This window comes from Acanthisitta chloris, unplaced genomic scaffold (genome assembly GCF_000695815.1).
Source record: "Acanthisitta chloris isolate BGI_N310 unplaced genomic scaffold, ASM69581v1 scaffold26422, whole genome shotgun sequence".
Taxonomy (NCBI): Eukaryota; Metazoa; Chordata; class Aves; order Passeriformes; family Acanthisittidae; genus Acanthisitta; species Acanthisitta chloris.
The window spans coordinates 74,276-96,119 of record NW_008659282.1 but is presented as its reverse complement, the minus strand read 5'-3'; the positions used below and the strand labels follow the sequence as shown (position 1 = coordinate 96,119).

Genomic DNA, 21,844 nt, shown 5'->3' with positions numbered 1-21,844 from the left:
AGCTAAGGATGATTAACCATAATTTTTTTAAAAAAAGCATAAAAATACTAGAGAACTTGAATCATAAATCAGAAACTGTTAATACAGTATAAATGTTACTGTTTAATCTTGATTTTATAGTAAAGAAAACAGTGTTTTGGTTTTACAGTATAGATAAAATTTCAGCCTATTATTGCTGCTTTGCTTTACAAGCAATGACATTTCAACCCCACCAGTTTTGTCAGATATTGTTTTATTTCTATGTGCATGGTGACTTTGATTTTAGCAAACAGATATTCTAACCAGTATTTTTTTGTGTGTGTTTCGCTTATACGTTGACGTATTAAATAAATAGAACTAAAAGAAAATAGTACATCTAGGTTCTGACCTCTAAATGATTTAGCAGCGTTGGTGTGTTGCTTTCTTGTGTCATTTGTGTAAGACCTTGCACAGTGCAATATGAGTCCTCAGTAGGAACCAAGGACTCCTGTACCATTAAAGTAAAAATAGTATTTGCCCAAAAGCTGGAGAATAGTTCAAGAGAGGTGCCTGTTTACAAAATAATGGATTTTTATCTTTGGATTGCTAAGGGCATAGTTACTCTCAGTTGGCTAAAATAGCATCCATGCTCACTTACTCCCTCACTCCCTGGCTCGCAGTAGCTTTCAAGCAGACAGCATTCTGCTCTGAAGAATTAGAGGAGGTCATTGGAGCATGGAGGGACTTTGCACTAATGCAGCTGATGGCAGGTTTCAGAAAGCATCCTCTGCAGCATGATCTCAGCTTTCTGAGGTGGTGTTTCTTGGGAGGTTGCAGTCATGGCACTGTGCTGGGCTGGCAGGCTCCAGTTCTTGGCCCAGCACCTGGAAGAGGATGGAGCTGATAAGACAGTTCTTGAGGCTCCAGCCTATAGGTGGCTGTGACCAAGCAGAGGAGAAGGAGAAAGAGAAGGAGGTAGGGGCAGGTATGGACTCCTAGCACAGTCCAAGTCAGGGTTGGGCTGTAAACGTTTGTTCTGCTTCCAGTACTTGAGCCACATATGTGCCTACAGAGCTTCAGCAGAGAGTGGTGTTGGCTCATCTGTGGCTTTGAGAATCTGTAGCCACTGTAACTGTCAGCCATTCCTTTTTTACTGATTGGTTTTAGCTCAAATCATCAGCCAGGCCTTTGCCCCAGAGCATTCCTTGTTGGCTACCACACCTGGTCTTTTGGCATGACCCAGCCCTTCCACCACCCTGTCCCTTGAGAAAGGCAAGTTGCTGAATTCCAGCATGATTCCCACCACCATCCTCTCTTACCTCCATCCTTCCCACCCCACAGTCCTACCCCACATTTCTGCTCACAAGTAAGATCCTCTCTGTCCTGGTTATGAATTAGCCTGTATCTACCAACACAACCCAGCTACCCCAATTCCAACCTTCTGTCCCCCTTTGGACTGCAGAATTGCTGGTGGCTGCCTGTTAACACCATGCTTCAGGGAAAAAGAGGCAGGTCAGTATTATCAGGATATTTTTGACTTCAGGGAAAAAGAGGCAGGTCAGTATAATCAGGACATTTTTGGCCATGACAATAGGGTGAGATGACCAGGTTCAGGACTCCTTATGTACTGCTGATTTGCTGAGTCATTTGTATGAAATGTGGTGTCTTTTTAGTGTTAGCCTGTGGCTTCTGTAGCTACCCACAGTGTTAGCCATTCTTCTGTTTACCAGTGAGATATGAATTGTTTAATTTTCTCATGCAAAAGGTTGTAAAAATGTGGACGAACTCTTTCTCAGTATGTTCCTGGTACTTTTTTGCTTCTGGTATCCAATTTAAAGGTTAAGAACAGCTTCCCTAGAGATAGATATTAAGGGTCTGCAGTAAGAAAACATGACTCTCAGGCCACTTTTAAGCAGGGTGAGGGAAAGGTGCACGTGCAGAGAGAGATCCTGCTACATCTGAATTAGCAGATCACAATCTGGGCCTAATTTATTTTTAATTATATGCAGTCTCTTGGGACGGTGGGAGGTGGGTAAGAAACCTTTATATAGCTTAAGCATCTCCTGGCCCAGGGGATTGTCATTCCCATGTGTGGGAGTGTATAGAGGAGCACAGAAACGAAACTCTCAGACATCGTAGGGCAGGTGTGGAAAATAGAGGTGCTGCAGTTGCTTCTAAAAATGTGGTTAACGACACCAGAGAGATGTAGTAAATCTGAAGGAAACTGTGGTTTAGGTGAAGTAACTCCACCATTGAGTCTGTGCTTTCTACCAGAGTACATTTCCAGTACTTGAAAAATGCAGCAAACTGTGGGTTGTACATTGCTCCTTCCTGTGCTTTTGCATTTCCACCTCTATTTATGGGATGATCTACATTGAAATTGGCTAATTTTTAGATCTGCTAGAGGAGAACTGTGTTTCAGTATATTCAGCCTGCTTTTTTAAATGAGTGAATCATAGCCATGCTGTGTTCTGTCCTCACCGTTAAACTCATAGGAGAGGTGCCTGAGAGGAGACAGCTCAGCCAAATCCATCTTGCAGGTTTTGTTGCATTTGTATCCCTAGTGGGAGAAATGAGAGAACTGGACTTGGTGGCATTCATGGATTTTCTGGTGGCCCACTCCACTCCCAGAAGGGGAGGGGGAAAATGGTCTAGGACTCCATATGGTAGCTTACTCCTTCAAGTAATAGAAGATGAATTGCAGGAATGGCTGATTTTCACCTCTGCCTTGGAAGTTTGGGTTTTTAACAGAGAGGTTTGAAAACTACTATACCTAAGTGGACACTACAAAAGTATGCAGCTCACTGTTGTCATGAATTTTTCAGCATGTTGGCAGGGGAAGAGGTACACCATGCCCACAGTCATGCTGGTTTTCTTCTCCCTTGGGAATTTTTGTGCTTGACTCTTCACTAAAGTGGATTAAATATCAGGATGCGCTGGAGAGCCTGATTAGCTGGACATCAAGCCCTTGTATCATGAAATAAGAAAGAAAGAATAAAAAAGTGCCTCCTCCTAATGAGAATAGAAAAAGGATAATATGTCCTATTTATTGATTGCATAAAAGGTCATGTTTGTTTGTTCCTAATCTTTGTAGAAAGAGCCTTCAGGTTTCTACAAAACTGTCTTACAGCAGATGAGTACTTGGAACAGAGAATGAGGTGGTTTCAGTTGCATGAAGTGTCTCACTTGCCTGAGGGTGGAATAGCTCAGTGACAAGTGAAGGAAGGGTCCCCATCCTGGGGGATCTGAGGGGCTCCCAGAGGCAGCATGGTCAGCTGGTGGCAAGGGAACACTTGTGAGGAGGGAGCTTGGAGGTGTTTGACCACTGGGAGATGGTCAAGAGAAGAAGATGCTTCTCAAAGGGTGAACTTCAGAGGGTATTATAACCTGTCTGGGATTAATGGTGTGGTTTCAGGGGATCACTGAAGAAATGTAAGTGGTAAGTTGGCAAGGTGCTGCACAGGACAGCCTTACCTGCCATGGCTGCACTCTTACAAGGCTGCTTTTGAGGTGTGCTGCTGGGTTTTTTGACTGTGTAGAAATGACTCAGGGAGCAGAAACATAGCAAAAATCTGACTTTACCAAGAAGAGGTAAACAGTTTTCTTCCTGAGTCAATATGAGACTTTGGTGGGGCAAGAAGAGCTGTCCCTTTGAATTGAGTCTGTCCCGTTGAACAGAGTCAGGTCTCCCTTACCTTGTGCCTAGCAGGACTGATGAGAAAATACTTAAACTAAGAAATGAGAGAAGAGACTGGCTTGATTTTCATGCCTGACATTAAAGCATAAAACAAGGAAGACTGGGTAAATGAGAAATGCATATGCTGTAACACAAACGGTCTATGCAGAGAAGCAAAGGGTGAAAACTGCTAGTAAAACACTAGTGTAGGTGCTGCACTGAAAACATATACTTAACATGGTGAGAGAAAAGAGTGACATCAGGGAGGAAAGCAAAAGAGATGTTTATTATCCATGCACCTTTTGTTAGTATACAAAATTAGAACAGCTAGTGCTGAATGTGTAACCAGATATAGACGCAGCAGAAACATGGTCAAATAGCATTCATGACTTGAACACAAATACTGAAAATTATGTGGAAAATTACTAAGGAGTTGTGAATGAAATAGGCACCGTGTGAAGAATCAAACAGTAGCATGGACACAGTAGAATCTATTTGGCCAAAATCACTTTGGGAAGGAATTCTGAAAGACCTGTTGTAGACATCTAGCTTAAATTTATATACAGACAATGTAATAACAATATTATGAGAGAGGAATGCCAGTAGGAATAGTAACATTATAGGTAGGCTATGTAGTAGGCCAGATCTATATCTAAGCACAAATGATGATATAATGATGTGATATTTCTGTACACAACAGTCTTGCCAAAAGAGTAATTTGGAATAGAAGTTGTGTTATTTTGGACTTGGAAGGAATTGCTGACCTTACAGAAAACCTGATTGCTAAAAAAATTAAGATAAAACATGGACTGTGTTTATTTGATTTAAGTTTTAAGATTAAGATTCCTGGAACTGTTTAAGCAGGAGGATATGGTTTAGGGTTTAGAGGTTACAGCAGAGCAACAGGTTAATGGTTAGACTTGATGATCTTAGAGGGCTCCTCCAACCTTGATGATTCTGTGATTCTATGTTAAACAGAATGACAAAAAGTTAGTAACAATTTTTTAGGAGAACCGGTTAGTGAACACAGGTGAGATGAAATATTGGAGGCTTAAATGGAGAAAAGGTTCAACTTGAATCCCAAGGGGAGGAAAAGGAGAAGTGTGAGAAATTACCTTATCCTTCTAGCAGAGAACCTTCTCCTGGGAGGGATACTGGAAGAGAAAAGGTAATGCAAAAAAAGGTAATCCAAATTATTACAGGAAGTCACTTCTTGGAAGTTGTGGTGGATTAAACTGAGTAAGCATTCATTTAAACTTCTTGCGAGTTAAAGCAGTTAGTGTTCTTTAGACACATAAATTGAGAAAGAAGAAAACCTTCTGTTGTATAGAGAGGGTGCTTTTGAATTAGAGGGAGCCTTTTGTTCAAAAGCTAAATAAATACCTTTGCACACTTCTCAGTAAAAAGAATAACAGTGTGGGAGCAGCGACAGGATGATGAATGGAGCCAAGGTTATGAACATGACTACGGTTGAGGTGAAAATTCAAGCCAGAAACAGATTTCAAGTAAATAAAGATGTGAAATCGCAGTGTACCAGCTGCACTGTGGTTACTGCCTACCTACCAGCTTGTTCCCTCCTGTCAAGTTACTTACAGTAGCTCACTCTTTCTCAAAAGCTTTGTATACAGGTAGTGTGCATGGCTCTTCATTGCCTAAGAGCTGCAGTGCAAATATTTGAGAAATAAATTGTTTTGTAGCTTTATTTTTAAAGTAAAGTTAATTTGTGTTATGGTCAGCTTTAAAAAAAACTATTTGTAATGCTGTAGAGTTTTCTTTTTTACATAACACATCAAGGAACTCGTTCTCATCTCAACAGTTTCCATTTCCACTGTGTATGCCCTGGAGCTCATTGAACCTTTCTGTGAATAGATTTAACTCACTGGAAAAACAAAAATCTATCTCCGTTTCCTCTTCCCCTTATCCTCCCCCCTTCTTTTTAAACTGAGTTTGTTTCCTGTCAGATTAGTGAGTTAAATTGGCTTACAGGAGGACCAAAAGAAGTGCCAGATTTGGTGCAAGATAAGCCTCTAGGAGCAGGAACAAGCCCTTGAGGTCAGCAGGAGCAATGGGGAGGTGTTATGCGAGCGCCCAGTCCTCAAATTGTGTTAGTGCAGCAGAGCTGTGTGTTGCTCTTGGAGGGGCTGTTGTTCAGTGTAGTGGACTTTTTGTTTGTTGTAGCACTCTACCTGCAAAAATACATGATCTTCACAAACCTTCTAAAATGAACTTCTGGTGGACAGCAAAAGTCCTTGTAGCAGGACTTGTATCATGCTACTTATACTGTTTTGCAGTGCTTCCCCTAACACTTGAGTAAAGTTCTGGTTTTGACCTAATGCAGTTAAGAGCACTAGTAGGCATCCAGTGTAAATTGTTTTACTTCTTTGTCCTCTTACTGTGTACTCTTGCTTTACTCAAACTTTGCTGGCTCTTGGTGGAACTGCACGAGGGTGTTTCGGGGAGGTTTTCTTACAATCTTCAGTGTGGTTGGGCTTCAGGATGTGCTTTCCTTCATGTCTGGATTTAATTGTAGATAATTTTGGAGGGAAAAACGTTTTCTTACTTTGGGAAACACAGCACACTGGTGGGGTCTGGTCATTGTACTAAGCAATCAATCAATCACTAGATAAAAAGGGGCAGAAATGAGAGATACAGAGAAAAAAAACGATCTAAGCAGAATGCCACCGAATAACTTACCTCCCTGCCCAAAGAATTTAATGTCTGCATGTTTAAAGTGCTGCTCACAGCCCTGACTAGAAATGGCAAAGTTGTTGTGAGGAGGCACTTACTCCTCACACGTTATTAGAAGTAACACACACATATCTGAGGCCATCGGGCCCCTGTAATGATCCTTAATTCCAAACTTCCTTTCTTTGTAGAGCCTGGTGAGAGTTGTAAGCACTCCCTGACACTGCCCAGGAAGTGGTACTTTTCTTTGGGGACCATCTTGCTAATACTGTTTATATTTGTTGTGTTCTGATTTATGTTTTGCAGTAGGAAATGCTTTTGATCATGGATTTTTCCATTGATATTCGTTGTTGCTAATACTATTACAAAATTGCCAGCATTTTGGACCAAGCTGTTGCTTGCCACAGAGATGTGTGATATTTTACGTTATAGGCTAAAATAACAACAAATATAGGATCTCTATTAAAAAAAAAAAAAAAGAAAACTGACCCCGAAACACCAGAAGTTGCCCTGACAAGTTAAAAAAGTGAAAGAAAAAAATGCTTTAGTCTGAAATCACTGTATAGACTGCTGGTAAAAATAACAGTAAAGTCTCTGACTGCTGAAAGAGAGAGAAGCGAGGAAAAGCATGTTGCTTTTAAGTTTTTTCCCTTTGTTCATTGGCCGTGTGCCCATACACCCCATTCAGGGCTCTAGAAATGGTTCACTGACTTGAAACTCTGGCTGCTTTTAATTGTATCGGTTTTATTTGTTTAAGTAATGTGAGGAAAATACTGAGCTAGGTCTCTCAACATTAAATTATCAACTTTACAGACATTTTTTTGCCCAGCTCTTTAGACAAGTTAAGAGGGATTCAGGTTTTAGATTTGTTTTACTGGTTTCCAAATGCCATTTTTTTTTCCCCACAATGGCTTTGAATTGTTATTGCCCCCTCAGAGAATCTCACACATTTACACAGTAAGTCAGATGGCACCAAATCCATCTCTGACATTGAAAAGCTGTTGAGTTCTATTCAAGGAGAGAACTGTGCAAGTCATTTGAAGTGGGTTTTTTCAACATTTTTCGCTGTTAAAAGTGCTTGGAAAAAAACATGCAAAAAATGTACACCTGCATAACGTGATTCATGAAAGCTTAATTGTTCCATTGCTTAAGCTTTTAAACGTGTTTAAAAATACCTCTCCTTAAATATAGTGCTTTGTTCAGAAATACAGGATCTGTTGCTAGAAGTTAAATGAGAAAAATATAAACATTTTAGAGTACTAATGATGCTCTGTTTTAAGCAAGTATTTATTTATTTATTGTGTAAATGAAAGTAGAAGATGATGTTATGTGCATATCAGATGTCAACTTTTTGGCATTTTTTTAATAACAGTGAAACTCAGAAAGGAAAAACACATAACTTTTCCCAAGACTTAACTTCATCTTCATTAAGTTGTCATTAACCAGAAGGGCAAAAGCATCCATGCTGTGTTCAGTACACAGAAATAAGAAAATAAGGGCTTATGCCCTTGAGGTTCCCTTGTGATTAGCACCCATCTGTGTTGCCATGATTGTCTAGTTTTGGTACATTCAACTATATGTTTAGTTTGGGACAAAAAACACCTTTTTCAGTTCTTTCTGTTCAACAAGATTTTCCTTTGTGGCTGCTGAAGGCTGAAGAGGTGTGGATGGACCTAAGGATGGATTCATGCTGCAGGCAGAATCTGTTCTTTCAGTTGATGAGTGATGGTGACTTCTTTGGGCATATTCTGAGCTTGGATGCCTCTTCATTGTGACAAAGATCCCCTTGTTGCTATACAGGCATTTAAAGTGGAGGGCTTGAACGAAATAATGCTGCCTTGCTTGGTGGTTTATTTCATTGGTTTATGTAGAACTACTGACTTCCAGTTGCATCAGTAAGAACACTTGCATATTTCCTTTTTCATACCTTATATTTTTATTAAGTTGAGCCTATGATTCATGGAACAGATAGTATATATTTCTTCTTTCATGTGTCCCATAATCCCCCTGTACTATTCCCACTCTTTAAAATAGTGCTGAACCTTTAGCCTATACAATCAACTACTTGTCTCATGTTTCACACTGTTGCAACTTTTGGTGGAAGAGCCACATGTACTAGAGCTGCACAACTGTATCAGCAAAATCAGCCTTTGTCCTAACCAGTGGAGCTGTGCTCTTGCTTAATTTTGCCTGGTGAAAGAATTAGAAGCACCTGAGCCCCTTGGTCAGACCAGTGTTGGTAGCATCTTGTTGTGCTGCTGGGTAGACTGTGAGAACTTGGCTGGTCTGGTTCTTGGGGTTTGGGAAGCTGAGGTATGTGTGCTTTCACATGGTTTCATTGAAATAAATATTCCCATTATTTTGTATTTTTTAACTTAGTCTATTAGTGCTGTGGTGTCCCTCTTCAGAAAGACAGGGAGAAGTTAAGTGACACAGTTTCCTCAGGGTAACTCTGCTTCAGAACCAGGAACTGGAATCCTGTTTTCTAGTCTCATTGGATGTGATTCAGCATCAGGATAAGATATCTCAATCACACAAAATTTGAGATTGAAAGGCACCATCTGGTCCAACGTTTTGCTGAAAGCATGGCCTTGGATTAGGTTATTCAGTGCCCTGGTAAACTGAGTCTTAGTTATTCCCAGCAAAGGAAACTGTGCTGCTACTTTGGGCTTCCCTGTTTAATACTTTTTATAGTGAACAACTTCTCCTTGTGTCTGGATGGAGTTTCCTCTGAAGCAGCTCAGTGGGAGCTGCTGTTGCCTTCTGTCCTGTTCTCTGTGCATCCCTGTGAAAAGACCAGCTCCCTCTTTGTGTGTGAACTATGAACTGTGTAGGTGTCAGTTCTTGTGCTCTGCTAAAATAGTGTCTTAGTGCTGCAGACCTCACATAATTGCAGGGAGCCCATGTCAGGGATTGCCATCTGATTTGAACATATTCCCTAGTTGCACTTGTCAGGTAACAGATGCAACTTAGAGTCAAGTGTCACTTGGCTCTGTGTGAATGTGACTGAGGTGGGATGGCACCTTCGGTGAAGATTCCATTCTTGACTCCATGGTTCAGCCAAGTGATTGCTGGAGAGTGGATTAAGAGTCAGTCAGGATACATTTTTTTCTCTTTGCTATGAAGAATTCATGAGCAAAGGAAGATAACATGTTTTGTAACTTGTAGAAAATCTCAAGTATGTGGAAATTCATGGATTTTGCAACATTCTCTTGTAAGTCCAACTGATCTCTTTCATATACTGTGTAACTTTTAAAATAAGTGCAGTGCAACCAACATCTACCACTTTATCCCCCTCTTTCTCTCCCCCCCCACATTGTCTCATTTAACTCAATGATGATTTTATTGAAGAGTTTGATTAATCAGATTTGTCCTGGAATGCAGACCTACTTCTGTACATAATTTGTTTGACAGATTTGTCCTGGAATGCAGACCTACTACTGTACATAACTTGTTTGGAATTGTGATGAAACTTTTCATTGTGTCAGAATCAGTGGAGAGCTCCTGTTGACTTCAGCTTGTCCAAGATTTTGCTGCTGCAGTGTGATGTCAAAAGATTTATCAGTATTTATTTCACATGCCCTGATTATGATGATTTCCTTTTCTGTGAATGAAAACACAAATCCGTACACAAATCATGCTAAGTAAAAAAGATTTTTGGTGTAGTGAACAGAAATTTAGTAGCTTACTAGGGATATTTGAATTGCCAGTTGCAGTGAACTTTGTCCAGATTGCCTTCCCCCTGCCTCTCCTGCTCATTGTGTCTTTGATTCAATTCAGAGCAGCAGAGCCATGTCCCAGATATGAAGAATACAAATGATTAAAATTTTGATGATAAATTAATTAGCTCTGAAGTGAGCATTTGCTCTCTTGCCAGGCCTTTACAGTTTCCAGCACCTGTTAGACAGGGATGTTTATACAGCATTTTCTCTGCTTCTTACATCTACAGCATTCATCACAGAAAAGGAAAATGTTATTTCAGTTTTGTTGATGCTGAAAATAGGTTCTCATTCAGTGTTGAAGAGTGTTTTCAGTGTATCCAGGGCTATAATTTGTGGTATCGTCTGCTCTAGCTCACGCAGGGGAAACTGTTGCTCAACTTGGATGTATTGTAGGATGGTAGAGGGGGTAATTTGTCCTGTTGATTATAAATGTAAATACTGTTTTCAAGGCAATGGTAACCAAGAGTATTTTTCCTGTTTACAGAGCAAGCTTTACATGGAAGGATTTAGAAGCCTAAAAGAAGGAGAACCAGTGGAATTTACTTTTAAGAAATCTTCCAAAGGCCTTGAATCAATACGGGTAACAGGCCCTGGTGGGAGCCCCTGTTTAGGAAGTGAAAGACGACCCAAAGGGAAGACAGTACAAAAAAGAAAACCAAAGGGAGATAGGTAATTACCTTACTTTGCTATCCCCTCCCCTTTTTTTTCTTTGCAAGTTTTTCTTGAAATTATGTTTTCAGCATTTACTTGTTTGTGAAAGGAAATCCTTCTATGTAAATTTGGCTTTTACATGTAGCCTAATAATTTGATTAAAGCCACATCTATACAACTACATAGATCATCCACTTGATCAGTTTTACTTAAGAAGGTTTTATGAAATTAGAGGGAACTTGCAAAGGAATGTAATACTCTTTTGAAACTACTGCTATTAGACTGAGAAGAGAGGTCAGTCTAAACTCAGGTGAAATAATGTCATGTTTAGGTGAGTACTGTGCATGCCAAAAGGGCTGTTGTGTGCAATGGGGTTTTAAACTGTGCATCACTAGTTTTTATACAGGAAAAGAAAGTGCAGGTGGCTCAGTAAGGGTTCAGACGTATATACAATTCGATTAATTATATTTTTATTCAGTGAACAGAGTATAAGGCACTTCCAAAGATTTAATGCCTGGTGGTCTGAAGAACTGTTGTAATAATATTTTACCAATTTGGGGTTAACTTTGCTTGCTGCACTTCTTTCCACACAAGTGTAACAGTCTGACTTGTACTGTTAACACTTTACTTTCTGCCTCTAATGGCTTGAAGAAGTTCTGTAATCCTTTTCATTAAAGTCACCTGCACCTACTTCAACAAGAACAGCTTTACTGCCCAAAAGCTCTTGTGTTTATGAACTCTCCCTTTTTATCCTCATGATATTGCCCAGCCCAGTAGCTGTAATGACTGAGATCAAGAGGAATGTCTAGTTTGTGAAGGATCCTAGTAAGACATGCAAACAGTTGAGTTTTGCCTGCAGTATTTGATGTATGGCACGACTGAGAGGTGGCTCTCTTCCACTGCACATTCTGAAGCAAAGAGTAGCTTGGGAAAGAGAGGGTCTCTTGGAAAGGCAGTGTAACTCAGCCTTGAGAAATTTGGGATCAGAAATCTTTACTGGCTACAAATGAACTCCACTTGTCCTCACCTCTGCTAAAAGTTTTTATTTCCTTGTTAATTAAGGACTGGAGGCAATATGATATTTGTCCCTCTGTCACTTTCTTTGTAAAAGCTAAATGCCATGTACTAAATTTATTGCTGCTATAACAGATCAGAGTCCATAACCACAACAAGGAGAGACCTTGTAAGCCTGACAAAGCTTTCTTTTTGATTGCTCCCCATATCTTGCCTTTCAGAGTTGTGTTGTATGCAATGGCTATGAATTTTAGTATTTTTATTTTGAGCTAGGCTTCCAGCATTGTTCTTATTTAAACCATTGGTTTTTCCATGGACTGTAAGTACTAATCTATTTAGGGTATTGGCATTGCCATTGTTCTTGATATTTCGTATTTTGGCAGCAAATAAAGGTCAGCCATGCAGTTGTGATACTGTTGACCTGTTTGTTGCACATGTGTATAAAGGAAGACAGTCCTTGATTCAGAAACCTTGAAATTTAAATGGACAGGTGGTCAGTAGACAGGAAAAACTATATATTGAAAGAGACAGGGGTTTGAACAAATGTAGATATGTATAGTGCACAGTGTAGTCCATGCAGAAGAAGTGGAACTTCCCAAGTGCAATTCATCTCATCCTAGGGAAGCATCTAAAATATTGGGGATGAATCTTGCCTTATGGCTGTTCCTCTTCAAGGACTACAAAGGGAGCCTGGCTCCAATGCTATAGATGCTTCTATTACATGTCTCTTAAGTGAGATGAATTCTGCTTTCAATCATGTTTTTTCATAGCTGAAGCATAGGACAAAATTGAACAGATATACCCTGAAAAGCAGTGCAGAGGGGTGATCTATGAGGCACTGTTCTCCCTAATGTTCACTTGCCTTTAAAAAAGGAAAAATTCAAGTTTAATTTGAATTAATTTGAATGTGAAAATGTGGGCAAAAACATCTACCCACTTCTGTCTCAAAATTCTTACACTTAAGTCACAAGATACCAAAGAAGTCTAAAATTTGAAATGCTTGAAGTAGCATTGACATTATCACTCGGTGAGGAGCAGTGTCTTTGCTTGGAGAAGAATTATTTTTGATGGAATGCCTAGCCAATAAAGAAGGTGCATCTCCAACATGTGTAGTGAAAAGTTTCTAAAGATTGCTGTTGTACCGTGAGAAATGCCTCCACCTGTGAAAGCTAATTCCAACTTCTTGTATTCATCCCTTTTCTACATTATCAGTGTAGCAGTGTGAGGGCTCAGCCTCAGTGCAGCTTTTTGTATGGATCCCATGTGAATGGATTCCATTGCTCTAATGGCTGAGACGAGTTAGAGATAGCAAAGGTGGGGGTGGAAAAAGGGAAAAGCAGTGTCGTGGTTTAACCCCAGCAGCAGCCAAGAACCACACAGCCTCTCACTCACTCCCCCACCAACAGGATGGGGGAGTGAATTAGAAAGGTAAAAGCTACAAAAACTCATGGGTTGAGATAAAGACAGTTTAATAGAGAAAGCAAAAGCTGCACACACAAGCAAATCAAAACAGGGAAATAATTCACTGCTTCCCTCAGACAGGAGATGTTCAGCCATCTCCAGGAGAGCAGGGCCCATCACGCGTAACGGTTCCTTGGGAAGACAAACACCATCACTCCAGATGTCCCCCCTTCCTCCTTCTTCCTCCCACCTTATAGACTGAGCATGATGTCATATGGTATGGAATATCCCTTTGGTCAGTTTGGGTCACATGTCCCAGCTGTGTCCCTCCCAATCTCCCATGCACCCCTAACTTCCTTGCCAGTGTGGCAGTACAGAAAGCAGCAAAGGCCTTGGCTCTGTGTGAGCTCTGCTCAGCAATAACAAACACATCTCTGCATTATCAACTCTGTGTTCAGCACAAAACCCAAACATAGCCTCATACTAGCCTCTATGAAGAAAGTTAACTCTACTTCAGCTCAAACCAGCACAAGCAGTTTGTGCAGACAGGGAGGAAAAATTAGTCATGACACTGAGGCTACCAGTGTTGATGCTTGTTGGTAGATCTTGTTGGAGTTTCTGTGATAGACTCAGTCTCTCTGTAATTTGCAGTGTTGTTGCTGTGGGGACCTTGCTGTGCTAATATTTCCTCTTTATTGTTACCGTGGGCCACATTAGTTTTATAACATAGGTGGGAAGGCTTTGTAATTGTCACTAGTGGTATTGGCCACTTGGTCCTTCTTCGGGGCATGCCAGTAGGAGGAAGGGAAAGTTTTTGTAGTCCACATGAAATGAAGCTCTGGCTGTGAGCAGCCTGCAGGCTTTAGGTTCCCAGACCTTACTTTAAGCTATTGTAATATCCTTGTATCTTACAGATATACTTTTTCACAATATCTAGAGTAGTCTGGGCTGGAGGGAAGGTTTCTAAATGAGGCTCAGCTGGGATTTGCATCTGACAAGTACTGGATTCAGAAGTTATGTTTTATGGCAGAGATGCACAGTGGAGAGGTCTCTACCTACCTAAGTAAACCAGGGGATGGACTTGCAGTGAGTTGCATTGTGACAGGTTGTGGCTTGCTTCGTGGGGGCTCTTAACATGTGCCAAACATAGTGCCAAACTTTTGCTCAGGTTTGGCAGTGAGCTGATACAAAAGCATGCTATGCTGCTCTCTAGGAATGACCACAGGGAACTGATGCAGAAAAGATGAAGTACTCTGAATTCCCTCTTTAATCACCTGTTCGGTAACTTGTAGACAAGTCTGTGATTTAGAGCAGAATAAATGAGATCAGAACCTAGCTCACCATCTCAGAGCAGTTTAGAGGAGGCATAAGTGTTTGTTTAAACAAGCACTCCCAGTGTTTCTACATCACCTACAATGAAACCAGGTAAAATACCATTCTAGGAGTTATAATTATTTATAGAGCTGGAGAATTATTCTTCAGTGCAGCATATATTTCAATAAATTTGACCTACAGACCTCATGGCTCTCTACAGGTACCTGAAAGGGGATTGTAGAGGGGTGGGGGATGTCTCTCCTGCCATGGCTGCAGGGAGAGGACTAAAGGGAATGGCCATAAGACGAGACAGGGGAGATTCAGATGACATGTTAGGAGTATATTCAGATGAGATGTTAGGAGAATTATTTTCCCTATTAGGGTGTTCAGACACTGGAATAGATTGCCCAGGGAGGTGGTGGAGTCACCAGCCTTGAAAGTGTTTAAGAGGCACCTGGGTCTGACGTTGGAGGATATGGTTTAGGGGTTCCAGCAGAGTGGCAGGTTAATGGTTGGATTTGATAGTCTTGGAGGTCTCCTCCAACCTTGATAATTCTATGATTCTGTGACATTTCAATCCTATGTTACCCTCTGCTAACTTCACACTTGTGGCAGGGAAGCTTTCTACCATGGGTGACCTCTCTGGGTAAGTGGTTTAGATTTAAACATGTACTAAAGAAGCAGTATGCTGTGAGATTTCAGGTTTGGCATGAAATGTTTCACTAGCTTGGTTTATAGTGCAGCCCTGCAAATAAACTGGGAAGGAGAGAGTTGGGAGCTGCTGGTGATGAGTGAGCTCAACAAACCACTGCCACTGGCTAAACGGTGTTGCTGAATTATATCCTGGGAATATGGTTAATGACATAGCTGTATATTTCTGGCTCAGTTGGCTAAACAGTAATGAGCACTGCAGCATCAATATAACATTTCAAAAACCTTTTTCTGATGTAGACATCTACGAAGGAGGAACAATTAGAAAAGAAGTGGGTTTGTGTTAAGATGTAATCAGTGGTGTCCTCCAATAACTCTGGAACATGACCAAAAGCATAATTTTCAAATGAAGAAAAACAGAGTCCTAAACCACTGATTGGGTGGAAATACAGATGCTTAGGGAAGGGGGGGCTGTAATTAAATAATATAATTCTTCCCTGAAGAACTGTCACTTCAAATTAGTTTGTGTCTGAGTCAGACAGAAAATGGTTTTAATATCTGAAGACATTCTGTGGATGATCTGCAGTCAGACTATAATAAGAAAGTCTTAAAAGTCTTATTTAAAAGCTCGTGATCTGCACAAACAGCCACTAAACTGGTATGATGCGGGCAAAGATGTTGGCATGGTGCAGTGCTGTGGGGGACATTTGGATTAAAGTTAGCAGGACTAGGAGAACTATTTTAGGACAGCAAAGTTACATGAAACTAAGTTACTTCAAGCTTGATATTGTATCAATTCTGTCTCTACTGTCTGAATCATGCTCAAGTGTATAATGAAATTTTCATAGAAAAACCTCTACATCTTGAACCAAGCAGATTTCTGTGAAGGAGATGAGAATGATAGGAGTGGAATGGGCTGGGATGGAGAGCCATGAACTAGTACCTAAATGGGAGAAGCACATAAAACCTGTGTTTAGCAGATGGATGGGGGAAGCTGGTCAGTCCCTTCCCCAAGAGCTAAGAAGCAAGGCCAAGCTGGTGGTCACTGCACACAGCTGCAACGAAGCGGGTATGTCCACTCCTGCCCTTGGCCAGCCCCAGGAACCTGCTTTGGGCAGGTCCTGAGCAGCACCAAGGTGAAATGTCCAGCAGACAAAGCAAGAATGCCCAGCTGACCAAAGAAATGGCTGAAAAGTTCAGGGAGTTGTTGCCTTTGGCACAAAATGGTGTCAGCGTGTCACTGCCAAATTTTCTTGCTCCTCTTCAAGAGGATTCACACTCAAGATCACATTCACAGTTCTGCCATTTTCTGAAGAGGAAGCTGACACAGAAGTAATGCAAAAGTTGCATGGCTTTTACACCAATTTCTTAGAAGTACACCCTTGCAAAAGGACCTTACTGAAGGGTGGTGCTTCAGCAACTATAACATGAACACCTCCACAACTCTTTCACTTGCTATTAGATGGCAAGAATTTCTTCATTCCGGTTTTCATTCTAGCTTTTCCCATTTTTCAAGCATAGGGCATTTTCTTGACTTTTTCCCCTTTCCCTGCTTCATGATGATTTTGTTGGGTATGTAGTTCCTCTTTCCAGTGAGGCCTGAGACACCTCCTAGGCTTACAGAATGCACAGACCATCATTGTTTTGTTCTCTTATGTTAAAGTTGCCATGTGAAATGAGGTCCTTCTGGCCTACTATCTTCTTTCCAACAAGGACATGTATTTAAGCAGAGGCTGCAAAAAATAGTGAGGTATAGCTTTCCATCTCTGGCAATTAGTGATTTAAGCATTTCTTCAGTATGGACAACTAATCTGCAAAAGACAATTAGATGAAGTGTTAAGTACCAGAAGTTTGCAACTTCTTCTTGAATCTTCAAGCAAAACTTTATGTTCTTTGTGCACTTTTATACAGTTAACGATTTGCACACTTGGACAATAGGTTAGAAGGGGATGAACACCATTCTGAGATGTGCTTTCTTACGTGATTTTAGGATTGATATTTGCCAACTGTGCCATAATAAGCCACTAAACTGGTATGAACTGCTTGTAACAGCAACAGCAGAAGGCTACTAGATTAAAAACAAAAGAAAAGAAAACAAATCAAAAATCAAAACCAAAACAAACAAGCAGAAGCCTGAAAGTTTTGCATTAGCCCAGCATTTTAAGGTCTTATATATTTGCAGGACTGCAACCATTAGGGACAAAGTTTTCCATGCTTGCTCTTTGTCTCAGGCTGACAACCCTTTGAAAGGTTGAGCAATGTTTCAGGTTTTTCCAAGAGTGGGATAAAACTAGAGGGCTTTATTAGTAGGGGAAAAAAGTAGGTAACTTCCTTTTAAAACCAAATTGTTACTTGGTGCTGTGGATTGGAGGCTTGAGAGGTGGCTTGGAGATGGATATCTGGGGCAGGAGGTTAGTCTTTGCTCATCTTTGTGCAGACCCATTCAAGACTAAGTTAGAAGCCTCTCAAAAGTGTTACTGCATATATTCATTAGACAGCCCTTGTTAAAATCTGCATCATCCATCTTTGTTTAAAAGGAGCTCAACAGTCACAGCCTTTGTGAATAACAAACACAGGGTGTACTTCCAGCACTTGGTCCATCCATTCTGATGAGAATAGAATCAGATCTCCAAGACTGAGTATTTTTTTCAGGAAAAGAAATGAAAGGCAGGTGGCTTAAGGGAGGAATGAGAAAACAACTGGCACTGATGTGTATAGCACCCAATATCTATGGACCATACATGTATTTGGCATGTTTTCATCTCCAGCATAGGGTATAGCTAAACCAGTCTTCTGGAAATACCACAGGCAGAGCTATGGTAGAGAGAGAGCACAAGCAGGAAAACCTCACCTGTCAGAAGACAGAAAGCCTAGCTTCTACCCCCCAAATCCAGCAATACAGCACTGGGAGTTGCCTTCCTCAAAACATAATGGATTTCTCTTCCTGCCTGTTTCTGTAGCTCAGTCAGGAGCCAGAATGCAGAGCTGAAAGATCAGTGCTTGAATGTTGGAGCAATTGTGAGTAACAATATGTATAATATTAGAATAAAAGGTTTTGTCTTTCAGAAGACATGGAAGAAATCCTATTGAAAATTTTAAGTGTAGAGGACATGGTTTGATTTGCAAAGCCAACTGTCCACAGTTAGGTGCAGGCTGCAAAACTTAATTTGATAAAGGTCAGTTAGAGTTCTTTTGGGGTACTCTGGCACACCATAGCATGCTGGGTGGTAATGCAGGCAATTCCTCATTGATTTGAAAGGCCATTTTGTGGTTTCAGACAATTTAATGACCAAATTCCTCACAAGACAACTTGAAAGTAAGGGCTTTCTTCAGATCCCACATTGCTGGTGAACTTGCCCGACCATGTGGTGTTTCAGCCAGCTCAGTTGGGTGTGAGCAGGCATTGGGCTTTGTGCTTCTGCCTACAAATCATCAAAACACAAAAAATACGTGCTGCCTTTCCATCACATGCCTTCTGATAGGGCTATTCATGTGCTGCAAGTAAATGTGTGCCAAAGCAAGAGCTGGGAACCTGCTACCAGTGATACCACTAAGTAATACCCAAGCCTGATTTTCCTCATTGCAAGCTTGTATTAAGAACAGAGCAGAGCCTGAAGAAAGTTGGTATCTGTTTGTGTGCATGCACAATTAAGAAGAGATAGGCCCTAAATTTTTCATAGTGTTTATAATAAGAAATCCAAATTTGATGCTAAAATAAGTAGATACAATTCTGAAAATGTACAAGGAACAGATGAAGTGAGTAGGAAGGTGTCATTTTTATGCAGCCTCATGTAAAGTAAAGCTGTCCCTGCACAGCAGATGGATTTCTTAAGTACATACACTGTTTTTGGAATGCAGAATATTTTTCTTTAATCGGATGTCTTTGCTAGGCCTCGTGTTCTCTGAGTATTTCACGCTCTTTCATCAAGGGATGAGCTCTCTCTCATTTACAGTAAAGTACTAGCATATATTCATGCCTTTGCCTGGACTGATATGCCTAATGATCCCACTGCATTCCCCAGCATTCCCCATATCCCAACAATTCCCCATATCAGAAGGAATTTGGAAGCATGAAAGAATTTGGAACTTTGCTCAATTTAACAGAAATTATGCATAAATTCAGCAGAATGTTAAAAGTATTTCAGTAAATAAGTTTCAAAACCTCATTTCTGTTTCTAAAAACTCTTCCTGATATAACAATATCTTCTTCCTTAATTCAAATTTCTTCCCTGCTGTTTCATTTCTTACAGCCATACTAATACTACTCTAAAGTACACAAGAATAAACAAAAAATGCATACATTTTCAGGGCCCAACTCAGTAGTATGACAGAGATCATTATTTGAAAAGGTTTTTCTAATTGTGGAAATTTCTGTTCTAAGTTGATACTGATCCTGACTACACACTGTGCTGCTTTCTGCTCGTGTAATACTCTATAGCTGTCAATGAACTGGGAACAAAACAGCTCACAGGAAGAACTAGATTTTGAAAAGACGACACTGTCTTTGCTGTATTTTACTACAAAAATATTCAGTGCAAATAATTAGGCCCCGAATCTTTTATTTTTGGAAAACTGTTGCATTTCCTTGCGTTTTTTTGGATATGGTGAACTCCAGCATCAGCTAACAAACATACTCAAAGTGTGTAATAAATATATAACACTGAGGAACTATTATAATGGTGATTCCAGATGATGGGGAAATTTGCCATATAGCTTGGCCTGTTGAAAAAGATACCAAAAACTTGAAAGCCAGAGAAAAATGAATTACAGCATAGCTGCTAAATTGGATATTCCTGAAATGTTGCCTTTGATTTACCACTGTTGATGAATCTGTAGCTCTTCAGAAGGGATAAAAGTTCTGGAGGCCTTTAACTTCAAATTAATAAAGTCTGTGCAGTAATATAATTCCAGATTGCTACAGCTGTTTCTTTTATTAGCTGTGGCTTCATGTTTTCTGTCCTTGACACTTAAAGATCAAACCTACTTAAATATGAATCATTTAAAATGTGAATTTACTTGAATATCTTATTTTGCCAAGCAGCTCAGCAGCTCATTATATAAGAGGAATGTGTCACGGAGGTAGTCATCTCCATAATGGTGGTGTGGACACACTACTGCTGTTCCCCTGGTGCACACTCCCACCCCTCAAAGTGCACCCACAACGTGCTAAAGCACTTCTCAAGCAAGTAATAAGACATAGGCTGCGTCCTGAAAGAAATCCTGGGTTTAAGGGCATATTTACATCAGGAAAGGTAGATTTATTTCAGGAAAAAGTACCAGTTTAAGCCACCCCTGCACAGCGATATGGCATCCTCCATCCAAAAGTAGCAAGACTGAGTGGGACTTTGCAGTTGCTTCTGCTGGTTCTGGCAAGCTGTTCAGTGAAGACACAGGGGAGCTCAAATAGAAAGGCTCCTGTGATGGCCATGATCCCTCAGGTAGGGTGACAGGAAGATACTTCAAGGACAAAAGGTAGGGAGAGTCATAGAACCATCAAGGTTGGAGGCAACCTCGAAGATCGAGTCCAACCATTAACCTGCCACTCTGCTGGAGCTCCTGAACCCTAAACCACATCCTCCAGTGTCAGATCCAGATACCTCTTAAACACTTCCAGGGGTGGTGACTCCATCACCTCCCTGGGCAACCTATACCAGTGCCTGAACACCCTAACAGGGAGAAAAATTTCTCCTAACATCTAATCTGAATCTCCCCGGTCCCAGTTTATGACCATTCCCTCTAGTCCTCTCCCTGCAGCCATGGCAGGAGAGACCATCCCACACCCCAACCCAACCCCTGTCAGGTAGTTGTAGAGAGCCATGAGGTCATCTCTGAGCTGCTTTCTGAGAAGATGAGAAAGGAGCAGAAATATGAAACCACAAAAACAGGGAAGATGAGGAAGAAGAGGGATGAGAAAGGACTTGGGGAAGGGAGGATGGATCATTGAAAACGGTGCCAGTTTAAGAGTTTTTCCAGACCCCAAATGATTACCTCAAAGCTGGTGTAGTTGTAGAGAGCCATGAGGTCATCTCTGAGCTGCTTTCTGAGAAGATGAGAAAGGAGCAGAAATATGAAACCACAAAAACAGGGAAGATGAGGAAGAAGAGGGATGAGAAAGGACTTGGGGAAGGGAGGATGGATCATTGAAAACGGTGCCAGTTTAAGAGTTTTTCCAGACCCCAAATGATTACCTCAAAGCTGGTAGTTCAGGTACTCTTCAGAAACTGAAGAGAAGCCTGAATCCCCTCAGACACAATCAAGGATTGAATTGAATTTTCCTCCATTTTGAAAGATTGATGCAAGTCAAGAGCTAATGCACAAGGAGCTGAAGCTCCTGCTTTGCAGCCTTACAAAAACTGTGGCGATTACAGCGGATCTAGGAGGGTTAATTTAAATGGGATTTTTCACTGTAGTCTGCTCATTGCATGCTCCTCATTTACCAGGTGACAAACATGACACATTGGGAGTTTGTTTTGCAGAACCACCAAATGCTCCCACAGCCATCACAGTTGCTCAATTTGGGCTTTGCTCTGTGTTGGCTGCTATAAAATAGTAAGTGCTTTATAGGCTCTACTATTTCAAACTGGGCACCTAGAATAAGGCTCCTCTGGAAGATTATTTTGGCCTTTTTTCTTGTGCTCCAGAATCCTGCGCATTTTGTCGAGACAAATTAAACCACACAATTTCATAGACACATTGCAAAGTAATTAGTATTTGTAATACATGAAGAGATCTTACTGAGAGCCCCAAAGTTAGTACTACTTGTGTTGAAGAT

At 40.8% G+C, this 21,844-nt stretch overlaps 1 protein-coding gene across 1 annotated transcript in view; it reads left to right on the top strand.

Moving 5' to 3' along the window:
- LIN28B (lin-28 homolog B (C. elegans)) overlaps nucleotides 1-21,844 on the top strand; it is a gene marked incomplete at its 5' end in the record, with an annotated part of 82,651 nt that overhangs the window by 30,281 nt on the left and 30,526 nt on the right. The window contains one exon of the mRNA XM_009069346.1: nucleotides 10,526-10,710. Within this exon, the coding sequence (XP_009067594.1) occupies nucleotides 10,526-10,710 (185 nt within the window). The remainder of the gene's footprint in view (nucleotides 1-10,525; nucleotides 10,711-21,844) is intronic.